Source organism: Plectropomus leopardus, chromosome 16 (genome assembly GCF_008729295.1).
Source record: "Plectropomus leopardus isolate mb chromosome 16, YSFRI_Pleo_2.0, whole genome shotgun sequence".
Lineage (NCBI taxonomy): Eukaryota > Metazoa > Chordata > Actinopteri > Perciformes > Serranidae > Plectropomus > Plectropomus leopardus.
In genome coordinates, this window is record NC_056478.1 from 11191830 (window position 1) to 11206304 (window position 14475).

The 14475-nt window shown below is 38.7% G+C and overlaps 1 protein-coding gene across 1 annotated transcript; it reads left to right on the plus strand.

Moving 5' to 3' along the window:
• The first annotated feature begins 5490 nt into the window (after window positions 1-5490).
• tmed10 (transmembrane p24 trafficking protein 10) lies at window positions 5491-14125 on the plus strand. Its single transcript, XM_042503996.1, has 5 exons — window positions 5491-5727; window positions 8494-8614; window positions 9184-9257; window positions 12801-12927; window positions 13748-14125. The coding sequence occupies exons 1-5, from the start codon at window positions 5551-5553 to the stop codon at window positions 13867-13869; spliced, it is 621 nt and encodes a 206-aa protein (XP_042359930.1). The 5' UTR covers window positions 5491-5550; the 3' UTR covers window positions 13870-14125.
• The last annotated feature ends 350 nt before the right edge of the window (window positions 14126-14475 follow it).

Here is a 14475-nt window from a genome sequence, read left to right on the forward strand (position 1 = left end):
CTTTTGTCGAGAGAGATTATGAAAGCTTTACAGAACCATGAATACTTCAGTGTCTCCCCTTGTGGCTGAAAGTCTGCTTGAGTGACAGAGTAATACACTTACTTAGTAGGTCATTTACAACAATACCAATTTATACTCTAACTGAAGCAAATGACATTTGTTTCTTTGTTTTACAGCAGCGGCGCCCCCAGAAATTTTTCATAGGGGTGCTCAGATGGGGCGACTGAAAATCTTTGGGCTGGCACAGCAAAACCAAAAGCCATACCTGAATTTCAGGGATTTAATTATGCTGTTGAAGTACATAGGCTTGTTGAAAACTATATCAATATGAGAGTCAAGGCGTGACATAAAGATTTACTCTGGTTTCTTATTTTACAGGTAATATTACTAATTATCTGATTTGCATGGATTAATACAGGTATTACAATATTTATTTACAGTAAACCCCCCACGTCAGGGTATAGTTTTACAATAAAAGATTAAAGAGAGAAGATATAAAAGTAAAATTAATGACTAAGTGATTTGCAATTTTGTTATTAAAACATTAAAAATATCAAACGTGTAGACCAGAGTTAGAATTATTGTGTTTTCTGTTCTAATGACAGAAACACATTAAGTACTCATGTCTTAAGCCTATGATCTTGAGTGCACAGCTGATAACCTATGTGGTTTGTTTACATAAGCATACAGCTGATTGGTACAGTGGTTTGCTTTTAAGACGTTACAGATGTGCATGTTTAACAGAGTCAGTGTGGACAGAGAGGCGCTTTCCTGCTCTAAGAACACAGTGCTAGGCCTACATATTTGCAGATGGAAATATTTTTACGAGGTATTATGACCAGAGAGACATAAACATGTTTAACGAACAGTGAAACATGTTGTGTGACAGATCAGGGGACCCATGGGCTGTGGGTCAACACTAGTAGCCTGGTCTGTGTCCAAGTTACCTGCCCTTCATCTGGACAGTGCACTGATGTATGATGTCATATGCAAAGATGCTATTGTATGGTGGCCATGGCCCCCACTTGCCTCCCCCTTTGGGGACGCCTCTGTTTTTACTGTTAGCAGAGTGAGTTAATATTCGGAAATATCTGCAATGCATTAGATTGAGTTTCTATGGTCAGTGTGTTCCTATGAAACTGCTGTGACTTGCAGTGTGACAAATCAAATTTATGTTTGAACTCAGTCTCTTATCAGCGTGTGGTCTGATTATTGTTTGTATTTTCAGTATGTAGAGGTTATCAATTAGAGGGTGTGTTTAGACACTTGCGTCAGCATGCATGCTGATTAAAGGAAGTATTCCACTCTGTAAATTAGGGCTTTCACAATGACTGCAATGCTGAATCAGTGCCGAGGTCATAAAAAGGTTAGTAAATCAGTAGTAAGGTTATGGAGGCATATTTCCATGTGGCTTACAAGGTTTTAAGAGCAGGTGTTACAGTCACTTTGCAGTATAGTTAAAATGTGTAAAAATGTAGATAAGTCACAGGTATATAGATGTTTTGTGAATTTCATTTCTAGCCCAAAAGCTCTGTATCATGGAGGAGTGTACGACTTGCTATTCTTAGCAGTTATTTGACGCACTAAGCTACAATGCTGGAGGGATTTCTCTATCCAATAATTACTGTTCACTTAGTGCCAGACTCCCCACACAGCAGCGTGTCCTCGTCTCGTCTCGTGGGATCCGTAACAAGGATGTTTCCCTGGAAACTGGACAGCTCTATCATATGTAATTGGGTAATCCCTGAGCTGCTGACAGAAAAATAATAGCTTTTGGGATTTTGAAAATACCCCAGCCAACACTGTGCATGATATGTCTGTTTCGTAACCAGGCCTTACCATTATTACATATACTGGATGGACTGTTATGCAATTACTGTAATATCAAAGACATTTTTTGCATGATAATCTATAATTATCAATAAGACAACGGTGCACATTTAAAGGACTTGCACAGCAAAATGAAAAGAGACTGTTTCTTATCTTATAACTGCAGGATTAATATCCGTCTATGGAATCAATGTTAACCCTTTGAGACCTGAGCAAATTGGTTTTATTTCTTTCAAAAACATGGGGAGAAGGCAAGGAGCAACTTACCAAAACATGGTGCCAAATTAGCAGGACATTAGTAAAAAAGTTACAAGAAAATAAGCCGAAAAAAAGAAAAAAAAAAGAAAAAGAAATGACAAGAAAACAAGAAAATTATGCAAAAAAAATGTAATTATTTTTTGTAACATAATTTGAAATATAATATTATCAAAATGATAATGTATATTAGGGTTGGGGTTAGGGTTAGGAGCGTTATATTTTGGGACATTTTAATCTCCCTACCCTTTTTTCTTTTTTTCAACTAATTTTGAAATATATCTCAAAATCTGTGGGACTTTTCTTGCCAAGTTGGGCAACCCCCCTCCCCATGTTTTTCAAAGAAAAGAAATGAAACCAATTTGTTGAGGTTTCAAAGGGTTAAATAGAATCTGAAAGGCATCTAAATGCAGCACAAGAAGGGTTAAAAGACAGCGACAGAAATATAACAATCTTAGCTCACCTGAAAAAAACATGTTTCTATTGTCAAACAGAGTTTATGTGATATGAAACAGGGTGACGCTTTTATTCTCATTACAGAAACCAGCTTGGACACCAAGAACAACAGCAAGAACTACCACAGCAGACCCTGACTGCTGTCCAGCACCTGCAAAGAGGTATTTGTCCATTAATGTCCTTTAAAAAAATGTTTAGTGTCACAAACTCCCGTATAAGATCAATCCAGCCCAGATCAATCTGCTGTTTTTTTCCTGCACTATGAGAACTTACACGTGTCAGTTCGTGTCTCTCCACTCTCATCATAAAGTGTCAGGAATATGGCCATTTTGACCCACTAGGGGGACCCAGGTTAAAACTGTCTAGTCTCTCTTGATGGTTTCCAACCTTTTTTTCTTTTCATTTTTGAATAAAATGTTAATTCAAGATTGAATCATAAATTGCTAGAAAGAAGAAAAACTGAACTTGTCACAGTTCAGCAAACAAACACACTAATTATAAATCATGACAACATGTGCTGCCACAGAAAATAGATTAGTACAATAAAATAAAAATACATCAGAAGAAATTGTTATAAGTTTTGGTCAAATTCACCAGGGAATCAGTTCAGGATGTTATCAGTTTGATAATCTGAAATGCCAGCCTTTTTTCTTGAGGGAGCCCTTTTCTATCATTGAGTAAACTGACGACCCCTGACTAAATGACACATTTTATGATTATATCATATAAATTGAGTGCAGAACAAATAAACCGTAAATATATTCCACACAGTAAACACATTAACTGCAGGAAGTTTGTGTAAATTGGATGACTTTGGAGTGTCAATATTGCATCAGAGAAAAATTTCCCTGATATTTTTGCCAACTCTTTATACAACTATCTGTCAGAATTATGTATTTTTTCAATTTTCAACAGTCTTAATAGGCTTCTTTCTTGACAAATTCAGTGTTTTCTTCTCCCCGACACTTGGCCATTGTTTTATTAGTTTTTGGTTGTTTTAATAGCATACTTAATGCAGGTCGAGGCTGTTTAGCAGAAAGTGAAGACTCTGAATACAGCTTGCATTTAGATCTTAATCGGGCCCTCATCCTGTGAGATTTTTTTTTTAGTTTATAGCTATAACAATAATCTAAACGTTAACAATATAATTGAACAATTCATGAAATGCTGAGATACTTAATATTTCTGTGAAGTTTTGTATGCACCTCTTAAAATCAAGAAGGCCTTGCAACCCGTAATGAGGGTCAGGACCCCCGGGTGGTTGGGAACCAGTGGTCCATCTCAATACCAGAACCTGTCATCGTCTCAATGAGTCCTGTGTTTGTAGTTTTTCTGTTGTTGTTGTTGTTGTTTTCTAATTGGGGCTCCTGTCTGTTACAGAGTCTGTAATGTATTGACACACTGGCTATTGGGGGCCTGCAGGATCCCAGCCTACAGTTAAGCATGATCAGGAAGCGTGTCCGTTCTGCACAAAGCTTACGACACATTCCATTTATATTCACTCTAATTAGTAAGCCCACCATTATATTGTGATGCGTTGCACCATTGGGCCTTTTGTACTATGTGCTGTGCTGCTTGACTGCACATGGTGATGGAGCATATTTGTAAATATGAAGGATGTTAGGCTATTTATAGTGTACTGTCTATTGTTTCTCTTGTACTGTCCTCTTCCGGTAAATATGAGGTCAGGATGTCCCTATCTGAAGTTTGCAACTAGAAACACACCTGGGTGCGTTTTGAAATACTCACTCTGAGTGCCAGAGTGCACTTTAGCACATCTGGACAGATTGTAATATCGGAGCACTTGGGGAGTCTACAGTTATCCAGAGCACCACGTTCTCAGAGCAGCAGAGAGCATTTTGGGACATCTGTTTGAGGAGATGGAGGAATAGTGTCAAACAGAGTGAATGTGTGATTAATTTAACCATTCGTTAAGTCATGTTCAGAGTACTCTTTCTACGAACAAGCAAGCAAGCAAAGTTCATTTCTATAGCACCTTTCACAGACACCAGTCACAAAGTGCTTCACAAAAAAAAAGTAAATAAGTTCTACAAACAACAGCACTCTCATTTTATTATAGTGTATCAGATTGGATTCATGAATGTGCACCTCATGTAAACATGGCTGTGTGGTACCTGTACTCACTCAAGCTGCCAGGATGTCCGCCAGGCTCTGATGCGAATTTTACATAGTGGCCAAAAGAGGAATTAAACCGTCCGAGGCCGTCATGTGATGCCCACGAGCTCAAAAAGACTTTTCCCCATTGACTTACATCTGGAAAGAAATGTCTCTAAATCAGTGGATAATTTTTTTGTGAGCGTCAAAACCCCCACAAAACAACTCATTTCACTATTTCGCCATCCAGGTCAATAACATTTGGAAAGTCTAAAAGAGCCACAAGATTAAACTTTTGTAGACCACTATTCGAGCTAGCAAAGCTAATTTGGAGGGAAAGTTCTGTTGTTTGTACATAGCATTGTGTGTTTAAATGTATAACCGCATAATTGTGAAAAACATTTATTTTTTTAAAAAAATAGCCTACTAACTACAAATACCTCTAACACTGCATTCTGGGGAATTTTGGGGGCACCAAATTTTGCAATTTTTTGTTTGTTTGTTGTTGTTTTTTTACATTAATTTATGATGTAGGCTACATGTCTTAAATTGTCTTAAAATAACAGTTATGTTCTACCTTAATGTTTTTATTGCACATGTTAAATACTGAGTATTGAGTTACTGAGGAGAAGGAGCCCCGCCGAAATCTTCACCAAGGGGGGTCCAAACATCCAGGGGCCCCAAATGATTAAATCCGTCCATGCACACACAGGTTGAACCGTGCTGAACTCACTGTAACCTCGCGGAAGAGGAGTCGGTGTTTGGGGCGTACTTCTCCCTCCAGGTCAGCGGCGGCGCTGGAGGGCTGCGTCAGGCCGGTTGTGTGAGCTGGAACTCGGTGTTAAGCTGGTTGGCTGGCACGGGCTGGTTGGTCGGTTGGTTGAGAGGGTAGCCATGGCTCGACTCGCTGCGCTACTGTTGTTACCGGTTCTTATTGAATCAGTATTTTCTATTTCCTTCTTTTTACCGGTCAACTCAAGAAAGTGTTTACGAGAGGAGATTCACAAAGACGTCCTGGTGACGGGAGAGTATGAAATAACCGAACAGGCGAACACCAAAACTAATCTGAAGGTGAGCTCAGACCTGCGGCTAGCTGCTGCTAACCGTCACCAGCTAAGGTGGAAATGGCTTCAGTCTGTTAAATAACATCAGTCGTTACATTTGAAATTCACAGCTGGTGCTAAAATAGTCTCACCTGTCGCTTTAACGTAACTAAAATATATGACAGCTGTTGTTAGCATCGTAGCTAACCTAGGCCCCGAAAAACACGTCTTCCTGGTTTTAGTTGCTAATTAGCTCGCTAACATCAGTGCTCGCTAATATTATCGTTAAGAATTCATACAGACATAAAATTAAAATTAGTCTAACGCTGTTAAACGTTAATGTTATCACATATTAGGGGTGTTCATGTCACGGATGTTGTCTGTTATATCATGTGGAGTAATCCCGTCACTGCCTGGCTCTGCTGCTGTTACACGTCAGTCTTACCGGCCGTTCAAGCTAACAGTCACAAGCTAGCGACGTTAGCCACCTAAGCTACATGTCAGCGCTAGCTTATGTACACTGTTGTTTAATTAATTTAGATTTTCAGGTTTCCTTTGTACATCATGCAAGACGCATCATAAGTATTGATAAGATGCACCAAAGACCCCACGATACGGTATCACTATACTTTGGTCACAATTCATTATTTTTGCAATTTTAAATGTTTTACGATATACTGAGTATTTTGATCATATAAATTGTGATCTTTTGCGACTTATTACCTCTTATTTATTGTTATAATTCCCCCTTTCAACTGTAAAATAAAGCAAAACTTTGTCAACAGTTGTTTTTATGTAAAAAGATAGAATATTCATCGTAAGTCATTGTTATTGCAGCAACATGTATCTATTGGACTGAAAAGCAGTTGACTTTTTTTATTCTAGTAGGCTACCATAAGTTTAATTTATATTTGCAATATTAATCATCTGGATGTGAAGCATCCATGAGGGATCTTTCCCAAGTTTCTGCTCTTTTTCCCCCCTGTTAAAGTGTTTTTTAGGGGGCAATTCGTTATCTGCTGCTACCTTTTGGGGCATGCCTTATTTTTGTACTACAGTGAACTTTGAGTTGACTAAAGTGTGAAGTACTTTGCATTGCCTTTGGGTATGAAATGTGCTATATAAATGAATTGGCCTTGCCTTGTCTTGCCATGAATCTATACAAAATTGCCGCCAAGTTATCGCAACACTGTGCTGTATCAATTTTTCGCCACACCCCTACTAACAATGTTCTGTGAAACAGTCTCCATCTTCTAACAGCTACCAAAAAAAGCCAGCGTTACTGGTTTGCTGGTATTAATGAGGTTAATATTTGTCTTGATGAATGTATTACACAAATTTTAATGCAGTCAATAGGGGTTGGAAGTACATATGGTTTTATTATATCGTTCAGTATCTTGAGTGTTTATTCAATGAATAATTTAAAGGAGTAGTTCAGTTTAGAAGTGGGGGTAGTATGACGTACTTGTTGATAGACAGTATATAACATACAGAAGATGTCAGTTAGCATGCCCCCAGTTTGGAGAAGCAGGCTGGAGTCCAACAGTGAAGCTAAGCACTGCTGTAGAGGAGCCAGTAACAAAATGTATTTCAGCCACAAAAAAAGCAGTGAAGTAAGGTGTACACTATATTGAGAGTATTTTCACTGCTTTACCTTACTGTCAGACATAAATTTCAGACAGGAAAATTAAGCAGTCATATTGCTCTCTTCAAAGCCAGACTCCATTGAGAAAAACAGTGGTTTAACATTGCTGAACACAGGAGCTGTTGGTCTACCATTGCCTTGGTAAGTTTGGATTTACCAAAGTCACACAATAACACAAACTGACTGGTTGAAGCAGTGGTAGACCAGCAGCTCTCATGTTCACTTAGCTTAAATTCATGTTTTTCTCAATAGAGTCTGGTGACTTTTATCAAAGCATAGATGGGGACCTGAAGCCGTCATGGCTTTCCCGTGGGAATGGACTATTTGATGGAAAGACAAAGCACTGAAAATACTCTATACAGTGTACACCTAAACTGATATTATTATTTTTTTAGGTGTGTCTTTTTTATTTGGCTAAAATAAGTTTTGTTGCTGACCCCATCCACAGCAGTGCATTGCTTAGCTTCTGTGTCTTTGAGTTTCCCAGAGCCCATACTTAAAATGCGTATGTTAAGTAACCAACTTCATCATATCACATATTTAAAGGTCAAGTGTGTAGGATTTAGGGGGATACATTGGTAAAAAGGGAATGTAATATAGTATGTTTTCTTTAGCGTGTAATCACCTGACAGCAAGAATCATCATGTTTTAATGTCTACATATGGAGTTGGTTGTCCTCCATGTAGATTGCCATGTTGTCATTGCCATGTTTCTACTGTAGCTGTAGCCATGTTTGTGCTGTAGCTCAGAATGGGCACACCAAGCAGAGGCTCTAGATAGGGCCTTACACGTTTTCGCGTTGGCCTTAATAGAGAAGCAGCGTCGGAAAAGCATAGATTTTCAACATGAAACTGGTTTATTCAGTATTTTTACCGGATTAAATCACAGCGTCCACTAGTTTTTGAGAGGAAGACACCCCTGTGTACAATTTGGCTCCCGGTAAAAACCTCCTGAACAAGGAACACTGAAGGAATCCTAACCAGGAGAAGTTTCAGTTGGTTACAATCTGCGGCCGCCACTAGATGCCTTTAAAAAGTAGAAAAGCAGAAAATGCAGACCTTTGACAGTCTGGAACCAATGATTTACAGTCAGTCACTTAACAGATGAAGCAGTACAATTTATTTTATTGTTTTTTTTTAAACTTTGTAGATCACAGATTCCTCCAGCCACACTCTTTACTCCAAGGAAGATGCAACAAAAGGAAAGTTTGCATTTACCACAGAGGACTATGACATGTTTGAGGTGTGCTTTGAGAGCAAGTCACCCATGGGTAAGTGAGTTAACCCCCAAAACCAGACATAGGCACAACATTTTAATTGAATTATCACCCACCAAAGTCAATGTCATTATTTTCCTTTTACTTACAGATTCATAAAAAAGTGTACGTTAAAGCTGTTATCTACACAAATACAATTATTTTGTCTTTATCATTGACCACTAACAAATATTTGATTGTCAGATCTTATGATTAACTTTTTCTCCACTTTTTTTTAGAAATAAAATGTGCAAAAAATATTTAAAACATGTTAGAGATGTGAATTTATGGAAATGAACCATGCGTGATGTTTTATGTAATGATTATCACTCATGCAATAATCATTAAGAAAATGCAAAAAAACTTTGCATTCTTGTTAAGTAATTATGTAGAAGGGATGAGTTGGAAAAAAATCTGATTCATACAAAAAAAAAAGATAAATAAGATAACAGTGAAAAGTTTTGTAGTTTGTATGTAAATGAAGATTTTTGCAATTCTGGAGCTTCACATTGCACAGTGAGTGAACACAATTTAACATTTTCCTTTTGCTTATTATGCAAAAAATCTCTGCTCTTGTTAATCAGGGACTGGAAGAGTGCCTGACCAGCTGGTCAATCTGGACATGAAGCATGGAGTGGAGGCCAAAAACTATGAAGAGGTAACTGTTTTATTGCTTTTGTAGAATGATACAGACACTGCAGATGAAGACAGTCTGTCTGCAGCTTTAGTCTAGGTCAGTGGATGTGGGTCACTGGTCTTGCAGCAGAGGTTTTACTGCATGTATTCACCATTCCAGTCTTGAGAAACTAGTAAGTTACAGATCAATTGAAGGGCTTGTTTCCACCAAAACCTTCAGTATAGCAACTTCAGAACTAAAAGTAACACTTACAGATGTGTATCTAGACCACAGATCCGTTCAGTGTTCGTACCGCAGACAGTACTTTTACATGTGGGCGGGGTTTTTGTAACTCACAGCTCCATCCATCCGTGTTTCCTCTTCACCAGTGATACAGAGGGAAGTCTGCACCTTGTTTATCGTCCACAGAATGTTTTTTTTTTTTTTACAACAAAAAAGAGCAGGCTAGAGTGAGTCGTTCTCGACTGGATATTTTAAAAAACGAGTTTATGGATTGACTCCTCCTCAGGCAGCAGCAGAGGTTTAGAGCTGCCAGAGTGCACAGGAGCGATGCTATGTCTATTTTTTTTTTTTTTTTATCTCCGGGTGAGGATTAGAATATACGCAATTCATAGAATCCAGTCAAAAGTATTATATTTATTTTTAAAAAACTGCTTGAGGGTCCACTCATTACTAAAAATGAATGTCATTCAAAAGAGACAATAGAAACAGATGGAGAGGTCAAAGTTGTCATATTGAAACTCAGGTGTGCTGATTGGTTCACGTCATCAACTCATGCATTGAGTAACATTGCAAGTAAACGTTCAACCTTTAGACTTCCCAGCGGTCAGCCCAGTGAATTGAGTAAATTTTATTCTTCAGTCTACAGCTGTGCTAAAGGCTGCAGACATCCTTTCATTTTGTATTTAGAGTTTACTGATGTATGAAAAGTTTGTAAAGGTATGAATGGTGGTTAAAACCAGCCACAGCTCAACCCTGAGCAGGAGTGATGGTTCTCTAGTGACCAATCCACAGATCGCAGTGTTTGTTGCTGCACCTTTTAGTACCACCACTGTGTGCTAGGTACCTCAACAGAGGGACCAAAAATGCAGAAACACCTGTAAGTGTTGCCCAGCATCAAAATAAGCGATGACTTAATGAGATTACCAAATCATTCAGAGCTGTTGAAACAAGAATTTCCTGCTCCAGTACCTTGTGTGCATAAATGCCAGATTAAATACTTGTTCATAATGGCAGCACTGTAGAGGCCTCGTGGTGTATCATCCACATTGCCAAGTGCCCATTGTCAAATCACGAAAATGACGTCAAGGTGTATTGGTGCAGAAATAGGGAAACTGGTGGGGGAGGTTCTTTGCCTCCACACTGTTCAATAATCTGCTAAATAGGGACACATCGTTGTGCATCATCACTTGAACGGATCGCACTTGGCATTGTGGCTGCCTCAGGCAACACTTTATAAGAAGTACAGATTACAGAAGTGACAAAAGCCGTGTGAGCTGAGAATCTCCCCCTCTTCCCACACATGGTGCACGAACATGACGTTCTCTTCTGCTGAAGGAGCGTGTGTGTAGGTCGATACTCAGGAAGAGCTCGAGTGGGCTTGCCTGTATGTAGGCAGGAGGGCGGAGCTGAAATAGTATTCACCTACGTAGATGGGTGTGATACTTTGAGCAAATTTGCAAGCTGTTCAGTACATGATGTGTTGGTATTTATGCTGGACGGAGTCCCCGGCTGTTACACAATAGTTGAAAATGTGTACTTGGAAGATGCAAGCTGCAGTATCCAGCGTTTCTTTATAACCTGCGTATTTAAGTAGCAGCTCAGGCAGATTTTCTTGTGCAACTTCCTAATGAGGCAAATGTCCATGTCTGAGGCTGCTGCACAATTTAAGGCTATACGTTTGGTTCATTGGTCCAGATTGAAGAGAAAGATAGAGGCATTGTTGCTGTTTAGTTTTTGTACATTTAGGGTTCAAACAGACTTATGTTGCATTCAGGTGCTCCTCAAAGGGTCCCATTTCCTGAGCTGGGAGGTCGTTCTTACAACTTTGGTGTGTTTATGAGCTTTAAGTCTTAACGTGGCTTTATATTACGAATGGATTTTGTCCCAGACTTCTTGCTGCACCTGTAAATCCCCTAAAACTACTAAAATATTGCTTTAACTGACAAATGCTGATAAATAACTCTTCTAAGTAATCAAGATCACTCTATGTGGACAGCAACTAATGCTTACAACCTAATAAAGCCTAACTGATACATCAGCCGTTATTGGCCCATCATAGATATATCGGTATCTGCTTATATGTTGTCCGATATCACTGATCGATACGAAAAATACATTTTTGGCAAAATAAAAAGATACTTGGAGTGATTTATAATTATTAAATTCCCAATTAATTAAACTGTTTCAGTGCACTGGTGTCACTTTTATAATAAATTTTATTTTTAAACTTGAAAATGTCCTGGTTCCATTACATATCTTTGTGACAAGTATATGATAACCTAATCTTAGGGATACTTGCATTGCATAATTGCATATTTATTTAAAATTGGCCCATAAATCAATATCGGAATTTTTACTTTCCAATATCAGTATCAGCACAGGCCCAAAGACCCAGTATTGCATGGCCTCTAAAACCTAATAGCATAATATAAATTATATATGCACAAGAATTTTACATGCAGTATGTGAATTAATAAAGTTTATTATCAGCAACCAGACATTTACTTTTGTCTGTTGTGTTCTTACATATTTGACGTCAATGCGGCAGCTGGTGTACCAAAATTTTTGCCAACTTTCCAAGTTGTTGTTATGACTTGAGTGGGTGTTCACATAAGTTTTTCCAGCCGAGAACTCAGTTTTCTTATTACTCCGACACCACATTCATGCAGAGATACTGCAAAATAACTAAAAGTTCAAAAGTCTTAAACATAGGTCACATGGACTGACAGGTAACTTATTCACCGGGCGGGTTTGATGACCTGTCCTGCATCATAAATGTTACACAGACGACATGTTCATTCATGTGGCTGACAGCGACACATGCTAGAAGAGGATATGCAGAGATAGTTTTGAGCATTTTCAGCTGAGACTTCAACAGGACTCTTAGTGTAAATAAAATAACAACAGACGGCTACATAAAGTCTCATGCACCACAACATGAGGGAAAATATTTGCTATAATCGTCAGAAACACCTCGTTAATTCACTTTAACAGTTAAATTTGTACACGTCACACACCCATATCACATTATCCTGCAGTTGGTCCATTTTGCGCTCCACCTTCTCAGGCGGTGCAGCTGTTCAGTTCACACCAGAGTTCAAATGGCAGCTTCTCAGCAGCCTGAATGAGGGGGAGTAAATGTCTAACCACAGTTTGTTCAAACACTAAAGGTGTGTTCACCTCCAGGCAAATTTGTGATAAATGATATTAACTTACAAGTAAAGTTGACTCAACTTGCACAGCCCAAGTGTGACACCTGCTGGATAAAATCTTTAATGACACTGCTGTTGTATTCTCCCTACAATCAGCTGTTCAGACATCACTTTCACTTTGTCTCGGCAGATCGCCAAGGTGGAGAAGCTGAAGCCTCTCGAGGTCGAGCTGAGGCGACTGGAGGACCTGTCAGAGTCCATCGTCAATGACTTTGCTTACATGAAGAAGAGAGAGGAGGAGATGAGGGATACCAATGGTAGGAAAATGACACAAGGATGTTTGTCATTTTGCCAAAACATCTGAATGACTTCATGTCCTCGCTTCATTGTTCTCTGGATCCGGGCAGACTCGCATCCCATTTTAACCCCGTACTTGTCACCCACAACTGGTTTTAGAATCAGGCCAAATGTTTTTGAGTCATTGTTGTTTAACGTGCAGTTTAAGGGGGATTCACAACATCTCATTAGTTAACAAACGGTAAATCAGATGGATTTATTTCATTCAGAAATTCTGGTCAGCTGTGTTGCAAGAGAGCAAAGTTGTCAGTTTTTCGCTGGTTAAGTGAATTGAATTGAAATTTATTTCAAACATGTAAAAATAAAAGATCGGGAAAAAATGAACATTTAAATGTACACAAACATACATACATATCTGAAAAAGCTTATCCAGTTCTACCTCCTCTCCATCAGTTATTGAAAAATCATTGACCTGCTAGATTTTCTTCAACCATATATAACTATATACAAACTATATGTAAACGTATTTACAGAAAAAGAAGAACAGATAGAAAAAAGGAAATAATACCACAAAATAGTACAAAATTATAATAATTATATAAAAGTATAAAATTATATAATTTATACAATAATCCCAGTAAACACTTGATGAATGTCAAACCCCTTCTTCCCCCATGTACCTCATGAAAATCATATCCTTGTACATATTTTTAAATTGGTTAATGTTTGAACACTGCTGCAACTCTGTCATTATTATAATTCATTGTAAGAAATTTTTAAAAATAGCATTTGTCACTAACCAATAACACAACCGCTCTATTTTTTGTCATCGCTCTGCAGAGTCCACCAACACACGCGTGCTGTACTTCAGCATATTCTCCATGTGCTGTCTCATCGGGCTGGCCACATGGCAGGTCTTCTACTTGCGGCGCTTCTTCAAGGCAAAGAAGCTGATCGAGTAGAGCGGCCCCCGTGGCTCCTTACCTCGGGGGACGCTGCCTCTGTCAGCCAACACATCCCAACATCCACCCTCCTTGGACTAGCTTCAGCAAACAACAGCAAGTGGGGTCGAGCGGCTCAAATTCTAGTTTTCACGGCTGTAAGAGAAAGAGTACCAAGGTCGTCCTCTGAAAAAAAAAAAAAAAAAGATTCACCTGCTTATTTAGTGGTTTGAAACATGAAAAGCGCTGTAGGGAGAGATGCACTGTGAGACATGGGAGGCGTATGTCACTGCATTTAGTGCGATATGTCTGTCTCATGGTACTTCACGCTTCTGTCTGCACTGTTTTGAATGTTGCGGCTACTCACTGAATAAGACCTTGTTCCTTCAACCAGTTTGAACAGTGATGTTTGATTTTGAGCTCGGTTTGAATGGATGTGCCATGAGCGAATGTCTTTTGCCCTTCTGTTGATGTTCACATTCTTTGCCATGCCAAGCAAACTAGATCCTTGGTGCCCTTTTATCAAGTGAAGGCTCTTTGAAAAAGTGGTTTGTTGTTACTTTCATGAGAAAATCTGCAACCACTGAACGTCTGTGTTATGTCAATTAATTTGCATACATGTTTTGG